The 13,839-nt window shown below is 56.0% G+C and overlaps 2 protein-coding genes across 6 annotated transcripts in view; one reads left to right on the top strand and one right to left on the bottom strand.

The window, feature by feature from the left end:
• The window catches only part of EFR3B (EFR3 homolog B), a 49,484-nt gene extending 48,417 nt beyond the window's left edge, over positions 1-1,067 (bottom strand). For both annotated transcript variants that reach the window (XM_075497621.1, XM_075497623.1), the window contains exon 1: positions 976-1,067. The gene's annotated coding sequence lies outside the window, so the exon portion shown is untranslated. The remainder of the gene's footprint in view (positions 1-975) is intronic.
• Positions 1,067-12,755, top strand: DNAJC27 (DnaJ heat shock protein family (Hsp40) member C27). Of its 4 annotated transcripts, XM_075497624.1 has the most exons (8): positions 1,946-2,553; positions 2,787-2,869; positions 3,410-3,479; positions 6,729-6,893; positions 7,344-7,466; positions 8,479-8,639; positions 10,031-10,159; positions 12,438-12,755. In XM_075497624.1, the coding sequence occupies exons 1-8, from the start codon at positions 2,431-2,433 to the stop codon at positions 12,439-12,441; spliced, it is 858 nt and encodes a 285-aa protein (XP_075353739.1). In that variant the 5' UTR covers positions 1,946-2,430; the 3' UTR covers positions 12,442-12,755. The 4 variants fall into 4 exon arrangements, with proteins under 4 accessions (XP_075353740.1, XP_075353741.1, XP_075353739.1 ...); XM_075497625.1 differs by lacking the exons at positions 1,946-2,553; positions 12,438-12,755 and adding an exon at positions 1,067-1,301 and having other exon boundaries at positions 10,031-11,420; XM_075497626.1 differs by lacking the exons at positions 1,946-2,553; positions 12,438-12,755 and adding an exon at positions 1,067-1,292 and having other exon boundaries at positions 10,031-11,420.
• The last annotated feature ends 1,084 nt before the right edge of the window (positions 12,756-13,839 follow it).

Consider the following 13,839-nt stretch of genomic DNA (forward strand, 5'->3'; position numbering starts at 1 on the left):
CCTCTACTCAGACCCCATGGGCCGTGTCCTGGGGTGCCATGGGGCCACTGCCAGCTCTGGTGTCACCTAAGGCCACCTGTCTCAGCAACCAGCAATGTCCTCCCCTCAGGAATCTATTTCACGAGGGGTCCATCCTCAAGGAGGGCCCATTTCCCCCCTAGAACTGATTCAACACTGGCCGCAACAGCTCCTAACCAGAACCAAACCCGTATCTTCCATCCAAACCCCCACAGCGAGGTTGTGAGCTGCATCCCGCCTAACCTCCCCAGCCCGGCCTATTCTCGATCCTGCAGGGACCCAGCTGAAGCAAGAGGGTGAGCTCCCAGGCTGGGGGGAAACTCCTCCCCACGGCCATGCAGCAAGTCACGGGGAACAGGAGATGTAACCCCCAACCGCTCTACCTGGAACTCTCCAGGGCCACACAAACCCTCAGAGCTCAGCCCGCGAGGACGGCGGGACGGCCTGGGAGCACCCAGGACCGGGCAGGACAATACGATGCTACACGGTGCTGCTTTCGAGGCCCTGGAGATGCTGGGACAGGGCAGGGGACGTCCTGCTGAAAGCAGGGGCAGAGGGCAGGCCCTGCTGGAGGTGAGCAGGCTGCTGCTCTCCCCCTGCTCCCCGGGGCAGCCAGGGGACCTGGGCTCGGGCCTGGCCCCTCACTGCTGACCCCCAGGGCAGGCAGGGCAGGCAGGCAGGGCAGGGCACGCAACGGAGGCAGTGCAGGCAAGGGAGGCAAGGCAGGCAAGGGAGGGTAGGCAAGGCAGGGCAGGCAGGTCAGGCAAGGCAGACAGCGCAGGCAAGGCAGGGCAGGCAAGGCAGTGCAAGCAGTGCAGGCAAGGCAGGGCAGGCAGGGCAAGCAGTGCAGGCAAGGCAAGGCAGGCAAGGCAGGCAGGGCAGGCAGTGGCCCCGGAGCCGGTCCTGGTCCTGTCCCTGTCCCTGTCCCTGTCCCTGTCCCTGTCCCTGTCCCCTCACCGCCGCCCCCTGCGGGCCGGTACCGGCTCCTGTCAGAGCCGCGCGCGCCACCGCTCTCGCCAGCTCTCGCGAGACCTTCGGGCCGGGGCGGGCGGAAGTGTCGCGCGAGCGGAGGCGCAGGGCGGTGAGGCGGCCCCGGGCCCGCCGCGCTCGCTCCCTCCCTTTCTCCTTCCCTGCCTCCCTCCCTCCTTCCGCCGCCTCAACCGGGCCCGGCCCGGCCCGCACCGCCCCGGTCCGCCATGGAGGCGAATCCGCCGAAGCGGAAGGAGACGCGCAAGTCGCTGCGGATTAAAGTCATCTCCATGGGCAACGCGGAGGTGGGCAAGGTGAGGCGCTGCGATTGGCGGGCGGGCGGTGGCAGGCAGGCCAGCTATCCAATGGAGAGCCGAGTACAGGCGGCCTCCCTGCTAAGAGAGGCCGCGGATTGGTGGCTGTGCCGGCTGGCGGGAGCCAATCAGGAGCCGGCCCAGCCGTGCCGTGCGAGGCGAGGGGTTGGGGCGAGTGGAGGATTGACAGCTGCGGGGGCGGGGCCGCGCACGTGTAACGCCGGTTTTTATTGGCTGCGTGGCAAGGGGCGGGGCCTACGTGGAGGGGCGGGGCCGTGCGCCTCGGCGGGCAGCTGGCGGCGGGTGTCATGGCGGCGCCCGTGGCCTCTTCTGTCAGCGGCCTCCTCTGTACCCGGGCTCCTCCGTACCGGCCGCCCCGGGGCAGGCCCAGTGCGGGGCTCTCTGTGCCTCTCTGGCCCGGCACGGGTGGGCGGTGGGCAGAGCCCGGCCCGCGGCCCCGGTCGGGGCCTGCCTCACGGGCCCACCACACCCCAGAGCGTTCCGCTCTCTGTGGTGTTGGTCTCTCCGTGATCCGGCTGCTGAGGAACACCCGTTCCCCGGTCCACTTCCTTCAGAGGGAGCCCGCATGACCGTGCTTCAGCCACAGATACCGTAGTGCAGCGCCTGAAGGCAGGAGGTGTGGATCCAGCCCTTAGTGCCTTCCTGGAGGGCGCTCGGAGGTTGCTGGGGTAATCCCACCCCTCCCAGGTTTGGCTTTAGTCAGGGTTTCCTCAGGAGCTCCCCTTCCTCCTGCTGTGGTGAATGACCCAGCTCTTCTCCGGGATGTTATTTCTTCTCCCAGCCAGGTTCTGGTTCTGAAGCGCTGCCCTTTTTTGTTTGCTAAATAAATGTAGTCCTATTAAAGTGCTGACAGCACGAGGACTCCCTTGGGGCAGACAAATCCCTCACTGATGGCAAGAAAATCCAGAAGGATCTTGCAGGACAGAGTGAGTGGGCAAAGAGGTGGCAGCTGACGTTTACCCTTATGGCATTTATCTCTCTGTGGCCGATAGCAGCCAACTCCTGCTCTCCCTAAACAGTATCTCTGCCAGTCAGGGGCAGAACAGGACTGGAGGGACTTGGTGTGACCCTGTATGTGCTGCTCGGGCTGCCTGCTCGGGCTGCCAAAATGTTCTTCATGGTTTTTGGGGAGCTGACTGCCCCCAGACCCCTGAACACACAGCTCCTCCAGGCCGGATATTTTCTGTACGGGAATAAATCAGAGTTTCTTGGCACGCCAGTCTCCAAACAGGTAAGGAATAACTGACACCCAGTGGCTTTTCCTTCTTTTTGCAGGAAAAAACCTGTTTCTGGTAAAGATTGATGCTTTGTTTGTGGGTTAATTAGTTGGTTTAGGGACTTAGGGCAGAGTTGATGTCCGCAGCCATCCAGCAGACTGGGGGCTGTCAAAAAATTCTGTATTAACGTGAATATTATGGTGTACGGTGTCCTTCTGCTGACACTCCCTACTTTCCTTTCTCCCAGAGCTGCATTATAAAGCGTTATTGTGAGAAGAGGTTTGTTCCCAAATACCTGGCGACTATTGGTATTGACTACGGCGTCACAAAGTAAGTACCTTTGCGATGACGAGTGCCGGGAGAGTGGGATGAGCCGCGTGGTCGCAGACAGCAGGCGTGGGTCCGCCAGAGCCCGGGCGAGGTGTCTGCTGCGGGGGGCACTGGTCTCCACAGGGGCAGAGGGAAGAGGTGCAGTGGGGCTGTCCCACCTCCCGCTGCTCCTGAGTGACCGCGCTGCCCAGAGCTACGTCTGCTTGGCTCTGCCAAGGCTGCTTGGTTTCCATGGCATAATCTGCATTTCTGCTTTAATAATAAGATAATCTGCATAATCTGCCTTCCTCTGGTAGCATAGCTCCCCATGACCATGTTACATCCAGAGCTGGTGGCATCTTCCTTGTCTGACCAGCTCTAGGGGCAGTTTTCTGGCCATTAAACCCCGGCACTTGGAACTTCTTTTTGATTTTTCTGTCCCCGATCACCCAGCTCTTTCTCTGCAGAGGGCTGGCAGAGATAAGGGGTGTTCCTGCGGGGGCACAGCCTGTGTGAGGGCTGAAGTAGAGCCTTCTCAAGCGTTTCCCACTTCTCTTTTAGAGTGCAGGTCAGAGACCGAGAGATCAAGGTGAACATCTTTGACATGGCGGGGCACCCATTCTTCTACGAGGTAAGGCAGACCCAGCTCCGGGCAGCACGCCGCAGGGCTGCCCTCAGCCGACCCATCTCAGAAGCGTTTGCCACCCATCAGCTTTCCACAGATCTGCCTGAAATCGTGTTTGGGGGGTGGGAAACTTGAAAATACATTTCTTAGGAGCTTCCTCTACTACAGTACACCCCCTTCTTTCCTGCCACGGACACCTAATGCAGGCCAGCGCTGGAAACCCTCGCTGCCTCTCCGTGAGCCGTGACTCCCTGCTGCTAGGGGTTGCTGAATCCAGGAGCCTGACTGAGGTGAGGCTGCCACAGCGCCGTACTCTGAGGTCCAACAAGTAGCGAGGCTGAGTACGTACCCCCAGTCGGCACACGCAGGCACACCTATACAAGACATATATATGTATACACGTGGCTGGCTGTGCAGATCGACACAGACAGAAACGGCCGGCACTGGCACAGACAGCACCGCTGGCTTCATCCTGGTCTCTCTGGCTGATCAGGAGAAGGAAAACGAAGTTATTAAAACGGGAACCTATAAAGCCACAACCAACTCTGATAGAAAGAATAACCCAACAACTTCCTCAGAAACCACGAGCGTAGGGTTTGGCTGTGCTACCACTCATGTTGCTAGCCCTATTTCAAAGTGGCTCCTTGTGCTTATGAGTCTGCCCATCTTAAGGTTAAATTTACTCGGATTGGGAGATCTTTGGAGCTTACCTTGGGCATTTATAGCATACTGGCGTCCTAATCCATGACCAAAGTGCTGCAAAACACTTGCAGTTGGACTAGATGATCGTTGTAGGCCCCTTCCAACTGAAATATTATATTCTCTTCTGTTCTGTGCTATTCTATTCTATTCTAAAATTATTTGCTATGCCAGTAACAAACAGTACTATTTACAAAAAGGAGATTGCAGGATAAAACTTTAGGATTTGAACGCATGGACTACAATATCCGTTTTGGAGAGCTTGCACAAAGGAATGATTGTGCTCACTGCTAATCACATTTATTTTAAATTATAAACAAAGTAAAAAAGTGGGCCCACAAGTGGAAGAAAGGAACATTAAATGCTTATCCAGTATAATCCTATTGTTTTAACAGTGTAATGCATACTAATTCTTAATTATAAATATACTGTTGATGCTTGGCAAAGTGTCATCTTGTGACTAATAAAAATGTATAGAATGGTAAGAAAGAGCAGTTTATAACATGATCAATACTAACGTGACATAAAAAAGTGAAAAAGAGTGAGGGCAAAAGAGTGAGACATCAACAAGGAATGCCCTGGCCAGGTGACTGCCTGGCTATTAACTATTATTTATGTGGTTGCTCATAAGCTTCCCATTCCTCCCTTGTGTCCTCAGCATTTGCTTGTTGCGTGCTGTGAAGTTTTGGGCACAACGAGGATTTCTATGTTATTTGTCTCTGTGTGTAGAACTACAAGTCTTGACTTGGGTTTGTAAGTCCTGATGTAGTACAAATAACCAGTGAAATGTAAGTAATTAAGAATAGCCTGGAATGAAGCAGGGAGATTGGGGGGCAGAGCTGACTGCGTAAAGAAATTGAGGGGCAGAAGACTGTAAAGACTCTAATCTGATGCAGATGTGGCCAGCAGAGGTCTTTGTAGCACAGTTATCGCTTGCAAATATGTGAGCTGCTCACGTATATTGACTTTCTGGCTATGCCACAGCTAATCCATATGAGACAATGGAGAAGAGAAAGACTCTGAGTCCTTGAAAGTGTAATGGACTTAAATTGTCGGTTTGGTGAATAAATATGTGGCAAGTATTTACTGAAGAGCGACAAGACAGAAAACTGATGCTTGCTGCTTGGTTTGGTTTTGTGTTTTCGGCATTTAACACTTGTAAATGTGTAGTATGTCTCTGATGTATAATTGGTTTTATACTAAAATATAAGTAAACTGGGGAAGAAAAAAAAAAAAGCTGGGCACAAGTATAAATGGGGAGAGGAGTGGCTGGAGAGCAGCCCTGCAGAAAGGGATCTGGGGGTGCTGGTTGCCAGCAGGCTCAGCAGAAGCCAGCAGCGTGCCCTGGCAGCTGAGAGGGCAAACCGCATCTGGGGTGCATCAAACGCAGCACGACCAGCCGGTCAAGAGAGGGGATTGTCCCGCTGTATTCAGTGTTGGTGCGGCCTCACCTGGAGTACTGCGTGCAGTGCTGGGCCCCACCGTTTGAGAAGGATGCGAAGGTCCTTGAATGCATCCAGAGGAAGGCAACAAAGCTGGTGATGGGGCTGGAAGGAATGTCCTCTGAGCAGTGGCTAGGGACTCTGGGCTTGTCTAGTTTGGAGAAAAGGGGGCTGAGGGGTGACCTCATTGCTCTCTACAGCTTCCTGAGGAGGGACGTGGAGAAGGGAGGTGGTGATCTCTTCTCCCTGGGATCCAGGGACAGGACATATGGGAATGGTTCAAAGCTGCGCCAGGGGAGGTTCAGATTGGACATGAGGAAGCATTTCTTTACCGAGAGGGTGGTCAAACCCTGGAACAGGCTTCCTGGAGAGGTGGTCGATGCCCCAAGCCTGTTACTGCTTAAGAGGCATTTGAACAATGCCCTTAATAACATGCTTTAACTTTTGGTCAGCCCTGAAGTGGTCAGGCGGTTGGCCTAGGTGATCGTTGTAGGTGCCTTCCAACTGAAATAGTCTATTCTATTCCAATATCTGTCCTGTAGCTGACCTTAGACCCTCATCCAGCAGCAGTCCTGGGGATCCTCGGTCTCCCCAGTTGCTGGCACTGAGCATACAAGCCCCAGAGGCTGCAGCCTCGCTCCAGCTGCTGGTACAGACCCCTTTATGCACACCCACACGCACAGACAGACCTCCTGCAGATCCCTCCAGTAGCTGGGCTTAGACATGCAGTCTGTCCAGTGGCTGGCCCTGGATCCTCGCTCTCCCCTGCTGCCTCACGTATAGGGACACACACGGGTGTCTCGGTCGACTCCCAGGAGTTGCTCTGTCACCTTGTCTGCCATTGTGCGACTGTGCTCTTTTGTGTGGCGGTGAGTATTTCATGGGCTGATAGCTCTCCTCTGGCAGCACAGTGAGGGTATTAGTTGGGTTCCCCCATCTGTCCTTTTTCTGTGATCTTCTGTTTGTGTATAAGAGATGAGAGATTTTTATGAGATGAGATTTTTATCACAGAACCAAATAGGTGCCAGGTAAATGGCGATCACCCAGATCCGCTGGGCTGTGTGCTCTCAGCCTGGCTGTCGTGGGTGCTAGCGCCCTGCCTTTGTCCCCGTAGGTGAGGAACGAGTTTTACAAGGACACGCAGGGAGTCATCCTGGTCTACGACGTCGGACAGAAGGAGTCTTTCGATGCGCTGGACGAGTGGCTGGCTGAGATGAAGCAGGAGCTGGGCCCCCATGGGAACATGGAGAACATTGTCTTCGTTGTCTGTGCCAACAAGGTGGGCTGTGGTGGGGAGCCAGGCTGCAGTGCGGTCCTGATCTCCGGCCCTCAGGGCTCGTTGCGTTCCCAGCGTGTGCCCAAGCTGTTGAGCTCCAGCTGTAGTAAGGGAAATATTGTTAGGTTGTAAGGAAGACTTTCTAAGAGCCAAATGTGTGTGTGAGGAGCACTGGAGACTGCATTTCAATGGGGTTTTGAGAGTGTGGTGGCCACACATCAGTCAGGAAGGGATCAAGTAGAGGTGACGTTTTCTCTGGACTAGATAAACTCTCAAAGGCTTTTTCACTTGCATTTTCTGTGCTTTCTTTCCACCCCCTTCAGGATAAGCAAACAGCCTGTCCAACCAGACAGGCCCCTTAGCTGTTAGACAATCGGCCTTGGAGCTGTGTTCCTCCAGCTGCCGCTGCAGACCCTGCCTGGGCTCTGACCTCTACCTTTTCTCCCGATCTAGATCGACTGCACCAAGCACCGCAGCGTGGATGAAAGCGAGGGGCGGCTCTGGGCAGAGAGCCGGGGCTTTCTTTACTTTGAGACATCGGCACAAACAGGAGAAGGAATCAACGAGATGTTTCAGGTGAGGTGGAATGAAGGTGGTGAGGGCGCAGACACCGCACTGAGCCAGCATTTGATGGCAGGATATCCCCTGAACTGCCTGGATTCCATAAAACCTGTTGGCTCTCTGCCCCAGAGGAGTCTTCCCAGTGAAATGCTGCCCTGAGAAAGCCGTAGCTGTTTGGCTCAGGATCAGCATTGGTCCTCCCAGTCCTGAGCTGGCCCTAGCATTGCGTTGCTCAAAGCTGATGATCCCTGATGCAGAGATGCCCACGTCACCTTTTCAGGTCTAGCACTGAACTGACATGGGTTGGGGATAAATGTGGGGCCTGGCCTCCTCCTCAGTCTGTCCCATGGTTCTTGCAGGGACCGGATCCCCCCAGACTGGGGTATCCCAGCCCCCCATGGCCCAGGCAGAGACATTGAGGGGCTGGAGCATGTCCAGAGAAGGGCAACGGAGCTGGGGAAGGGTCTGGAGCACAAGGCTGATGGGGAGCAGCTGAGGGACCTGGGGTTGTTGAGCCTGGAGAAGAGGAGGCTGAGGGGAGACCTCATCGCTCTCTACAACTGCCTGAAAAGAGGCTGTAGAGAGGTGGGGTCGGTCTCTTCTCCCAAGTAACAAGTGATAGGACGAGAGGAAATGGCCTCAAGTTGTGCCAGGGGAGGTTTAGACTGGATATTGGGAAATTTTACTTCACTGAAAGGGTTGTCAAGCACTGGAAGAGGCTGCCCAGGGAAGTGGTGGAGTCACCATCCCTGGAGGTATTTAAAAGCCGTTTGGATGAGGTGCTTAGGGACATGGTGTAGTGGTGGGCTGGGCAGTGTTAGGTTTACGGTTGGACTCGATGATCTTAAAGGTCTTTTCCAACCTATACGATTCTGTGATTCTGTGAGTGAACACTCAGCAGTGTCACAAATGCTCCCCCTCGCATCACAGGATGAGCCCTCGGTCAGCAAGGGTGGTGGGGTCTCCTGTGCACTGCCACTGCCTTTGGGGACCGTTCCTTCCCGCTAACTCCTCCCTGTGTCCACAGACTTTCTACTCCGCCATCATCGACCTGTGTGACAACGGCGGGAAACGTCCTCCTTCCAGCATGGGGGTCGGCTTCACCAAAGAGCAGGCGGATGCCATTCGCAGGATCCGCAACAGCAAGGACAGCTGGGACATGCTGGGGCTCAAACCGGGAGCCACAAGGTGAGGGAGACTTCAGCATCTGCCTGGCTGGCTGTAATCTTTCTGACCCGGCAGGCTGGTTGCATCTGTGACCTTTTAGTGACCTGCCTGCTGATGAGCTCATCTTGGTTTATATAGCAGCTGGGCATAAGTATCTAACCACAAAATTGAGGCAATGCAAAAGAAACCCTCGGTTCTGAGCACCAAATTTCCCCTTTTAACAGACAAGCCAGGCTGGAGACAAGGGGGGAGTGATGAACATGAGAACTTCAGCCCTGTCAGCTGCCTGGCCCTGCATCCTGCCTCCAGGCTGAGCCGTCTCTGGTCACTCACTTGCCAGACATGTTTGGAGCCACTCCAGCTTTACCTTCCTTATTTTCTGTGCCTGGAGAAGCTTTTAGGCTGCTGCCCACATTATCGAAAAGGGATTGATGTTACAGCTTTTCCACTTGGAAACAATACTTCCACAAGACAAGCTTTCGCTTGTCTTCCTCAGAGGACCTCTAGTCAGGTGGAATTGGTCATTGCCTGTGTAAAAGGTTGGATGTTGAATCTCCCAGTTCTGCTGTATGACTTGGGCAGCTAAAACAAGCTCCCAGAGCTATGTCTTGCTTTCTTCTCACTGAAGCAGGAGGACTACCTTTGTGTACTCCTTATGGAGGGGCTGGAGGGTGAATTTTTGGATAACCTATATAATTCAGGACTCATACATCCTCCCGTTGGCTCTCTGAAATGTAGGTGTTGAGCCTCACCCCTCCGCCAGCCCCCTCTCATCCACAGGGAAAGATCAGCAGCTCTGCAGGGCAGTTTGTGCTGTGATTGCCGGCACGGACGGACTCACCTCCCTCCGGAGGTGCCCCCCTCTCTCTCCACAGCCTGCAGCTGGAGTTGAGACGTCTGCCTTGGACCAGACACCCAAGGCTTAAAGGGCTGAAGTGATGTGCAATGCCTTTGCCCGGAGTGTGTAGGCGGTTTGATGTGAAGCTGAGTCAGGGTGCGTGTGCCCCCATGCTGCCTGCCAGCTTTCTGCTCTCCTGGTGCCAGCGACTCAGCACACCAAGGCACATGTCGCAGGCACGTGTCTGGCATGATGGGAGCATTCGTGCCGGCACAGTCCCGTGGTGGAGAGGGTGCATCTGCCCCAGGAGAGAGGTTCTCCCCCTCCTCTACTCATGCCACACCAAGAAGTGCCCCGTGTGCTTTTCTTCAGCTCTTTCTCCGTAGCATCACCTCCAAAGCCTGGAGGTCCTCAGTGCCAGCAAGGGAAGGTTCAAAAGTGTCCCCCTGTGCTAAAGGGAGCTCCCCCTTTAGCACAGGGGGAGCTCCTGGCCCTGCTGTGCTCTGCCAGCCGGGGCAAGGCTGAGCCGGGCTGTGTGTCGCGTGGGTCCCCTTACTCTTGTCGTGTCTCCTAGGGACGAAGTGAACAAAGCCTATCGGAAGCTGGCTGTGCTGCTCCACCCCGATAAGTGTGTGGCTCCCGGCAGCGAGGACGCCTTCAAAGCGGTGGTGAACGCCCGGACTGCGCTTCTCAAAAACATCAAGTAGGGAACAGAGCCACTCAGAGCTGGAAACCTTCCCCTCCTCCCAGCTAGCTCCCAGGCAGCCGTACGGCCGTGGGGCACCCCTCTCCTCCTCACGCTTACCGCTGGCATGGACACGGCTTGTGGAAGCACCGGCTTGTGGAAGCAGGACTGCATCCGACCGTAGTGCGCTTGTGATGTGGTGGAAAGGGGGGAGAGTGCTGAGGAGGGGAGAGGGACCCCAGAACCCTCCCTGCATCCGCGGCCCCAGGTCGTGGTTGGCTTAAGTGCTGAAAGCAGTGAGATCCCCACCTTCCCGGCTGTTTTACACCTCCTGGGAGTTACCAGCCGTGGAGGAGTTTGGATGCATGGCTCTAACCTGTGGATGCAGCGAGGGCAGAGCGAGATCTGACCTGAAAGCTGCTGCACCTGAAAGCATTGGTGTGGCGGGTGGAGGATGCCCAGGAGGGGCAGTGGGTTGTCAGTCCTTCTGGGTTATCCTGGAGCCGCCTCTGCAAGGCTGCCCGTGCCGAAAGCTGCACAGGCACTGCCGAGCACCGGGGCGGTTCAGCTCCTTGGTCAAAGCTGGCTCCTTCCAGCTGACACCCAGCGATGCTGGTTTTGGCAGTGAGGAAAAGGGCGGGTTGCTTGAGGAAACCTCTCTGGTACTGCAGGGAGAAACTGGCTCCAAGAGTGTCCCAGTCTTCCCCGGCCTGTCCCCTTCCTCCCCATGCTGTCGTGGTGCCAAGAACAGTCCCTTTGGCAGGACTAGGGCTCTCCCCCAGGCACCCACCTCCTCAGCACAGCACAGAATCTCCTACCACCACCTCCTTCCATCTCCCTGAGCTCAGCTCATCGGGAAGAGCCCCTAAGGCTGCAGGCCCCGAAGCCACATGCTCCCTCTCTCCCAGCCCTCTGCTCATGCCGCGCTGGCAAGCTCTGGGTAGGTGCCACCAAGCCCCGGTGGGGGACTGTGCTCGGCTGTGGGTGGCCCTGGCTCTTTACAGGCAGGAGGAAGGTGCTGACCCAAGGAAGAGGCAATTCGGCCCCCCAGCATGGCTGCCTGTCAGCTCTGCCCTTCCTCCCCTCGGCCAGCCTCGTCTCCCGAGCTTTGCCCACGCCGCAGAGCTGCGTGGCTGCCTGCGATCTGCCTGCTCGCTTGGCTCTGCGGCGTTCCCAGGTTAGGTGAGCAGTGGAGGGGGCATGGTCTCCCCCAACCCTCTTTTCTCACAGCAGCAACGCGTTCGCCCTGCTTTGCTGGTTGTGTTACGGGTTGCTGATCCGCAGGTGGGTGCGGGTTGCTCCCTCCAAGTCACAGCTGCTGTTTGAATAGTCGTGTTGATTTAGAGGGGAACGTTGCTGGTCACCCTAAGAAGTGCTTGCAGAGGTTTGGGATCTGGCCGTTGTGATCCTGAGGGAGGTCAGAGCTGTGATGGCTGCCAGGCTCTTAGGGGAGGGCAAACGGGAGATTCCTTGGGCTCCCATGGTTTTGTCAGGACCCAATTTTATTTCCTTGCTGCTGTATGAGCTTGGCAGGGAAGGACGGGACACTAAGCACGAAATGAAAGCCACCGAGTGTGTGTGTGTGTGTGTGTATCCTTACCCCACCCCACAAGTATCCTGTTTAAAAGTGTTTTCTCCTGTGGTCAGTGCAATATTATTTTTTTTTTTTTCACTTCAAGGCAGCTTTTCTGTGTTTCCCCTTCAAAATATATCATAAACCAACAGTAGATCCCTCCCTCTTTTTGGCAGGAGGCATTAAGGGACTTTAAAGCCAGTATCGTTTTGCTCTTGCTCTGGTTTCTGGTGCTGGGACGAAGAAATAAGCTGTCCTGCTGGGAAGCACTTTTTGCTCCTCCGGTGTAGAAATAACCCAGGGGAGATCTTGCTACAAGAGGTTAATGTTCAAAATAGCTCCGTTTTTCCTCTCCCAGATGTATAAAAAGCTGGTCTAGGGGAGATCTAGCCGGGATCTAGCTGATCAGCAGGATAGGCGTTGGAGCTGTGGCAAGTTACACTGATGCGATCTCGTTCCACGCATTTTATGACACTACAGAGTTCACTGGAAACCTCCCCGCTTGTCTAGTGGAGGAAACCACTTAATTCTGGCTTCAAACCTATTTTGCTCTATTCTTTTTTCCATTGAGGAGGGTAAATAATCCGGTTGCTGAATGGTGCACATCGCCTTGAGGGTGAGATCTCAGTGCCTGGAGTAGTTTAAAGACTTCCTCGGTTCCTGCTGCTCAGGGGCTCTCCAGGTCTGTTGTGCCATGCACGGTCCCTCCTGTTTGCTCCTCAGGTGACTCTGGCCGCTGGTCTTGGGGTTTCTCCTGTCTGTTTACCCAGCTGACCGGATGTTTGGAGACGATTACACACTCATGTCACGTCTAGCAATGCCGGTGACCTTCTAAGTTGTGTTATTTTTATAAATTAAACCCCCCTTTGGAACAAAGGAAGCCCTGTGAGCTGTCCTCCTGCGGCGACCGCCTGCTGTTAATGTTTAATTGCCCTTTGACTCATTTCTCTCCTCCCCAGCCGGGTCTGGCCGAGGCTGGTGGTGAGGAGCTGCCCTCGAGGGTGATGATGGAAGTTGTGAATCAACTCTGCAGGAGTGGGAGCTGGGTAAGGGACCAATGCAGCCCTGGGAGTCCCACGGGGACGTGATGTACCCAGCTGCGGTGGGGCCTGGCTCTGGTCAGGGGACCCAGAGGCAAAGGGGTAGCTCCGTCCTTGCTCCGTGCACACACACCTCCGCACCAACAGCCCCAGTAACGTGCTTCCTCCATGCCATCTCCATCAGGACCCCAAGCTCCAGATCCCTCTGCAAGGCTGCCACCATCCAGGCTCTGTCTCTGGCCTGAGTCCCACATCCTCCTGCCTCGTGCAAAGAGTGAGTCCTGCTGCTGGAAGCGTCCGTCCTGCAACGAAGGCGCCGGGATCCCAATCCCAAACGAAGGGACTTCCCGTTCAGCATCCAGAAACGCAGCCAGGAGCCACCTCTGAAGATCTCTGGAACGGAAAGCCTCCCTCGACGTGCCCAGAGGTGCTGCCTGCGCTCTGCCTGCTTCCCGGCGCTCAGTGGAGCCGGCAGCGGGGAGGACAGGAGGATTTCTGGTCTGGCCCCGTGCCCGGCAGCCACGGTCTGCTCCTTGCTGCCGCTCCAGGCTCGTACGCCCTGTAACGTGCCCAGGCAGAGCCCGGGGAACAAACCCTCCCCTGAGACGAGGCTATACTCATCCTGCTTCACGAACCGGTGCTGGGTCCCCTTGCTGGCCCTCAGACCCATTTTGCTGGCCTTTGGACCAGTTAACCTCCCCGACCAGGGCCATCCGGGGTGCCCTGCCCGTGGCCAACCTGATGGATTGGCCTGGGCTCCCTGTGTCAGGCCTGGCGGGACATGTCCCGGGGCAGGTGGCCAGGGCTCGTGTCCCTGTCCCATGCTGGCCAAGGCACGGACGAGGCTGGGCAGCCCAAACCCGTGACCGCACCCTGCGCGCTTGCGCTCCCCTTCAGCTGCAGCAGGATGGGAATAACCCCGAGCACGCTTTAACCTCTGGGGAGCTGTGGCTTTGGCGCTCTCGTTTTGATATTAATTACTGCACAAGCAATTACAGCCAAGATGGCCTCTTGTTAGAGCTGCTGGGGCGAGGACAGAGGGGAGTGCGGTGCCTCCGGCCGTGCAACGGCTCGGTGGGGCCGAG

The sequence above is a fragment of the Mycteria americana genome, chromosome 3, assembly GCF_035582795.1.
Source record: "Mycteria americana isolate JAX WOST 10 ecotype Jacksonville Zoo and Gardens chromosome 3, USCA_MyAme_1.0, whole genome shotgun sequence".
In the NCBI taxonomy this organism is placed as follows: domain Eukaryota; kingdom Metazoa; phylum Chordata; class Aves; order Ciconiiformes; family Ciconiidae; genus Mycteria; species Mycteria americana.

Bases quoted from the DNA above. Each gene is read 5' to 3' on its own strand.
- DNAJC27 (XM_075497624.1), top strand. From the start codon at position 2,431: ATGTTCTTCATGGTTTTTGGGGAGCTGACTGCCCCCAGACCCCTGAAC. The intron at 6,894-7,343 runs GTGGGCTGTGGT...CTCCCGATCTAG, and splicing joins TCGTTGTCTGTGCCAACAAG to ATCGACTGCACCAAGCACCG. The intron at 8,640-10,030 runs GTGAGGGAGACT...CGTGTCTCCTAG, and splicing joins CTCAAACCGGGAGCCACAAG to GGACGAAGTGAACAAAGCCT.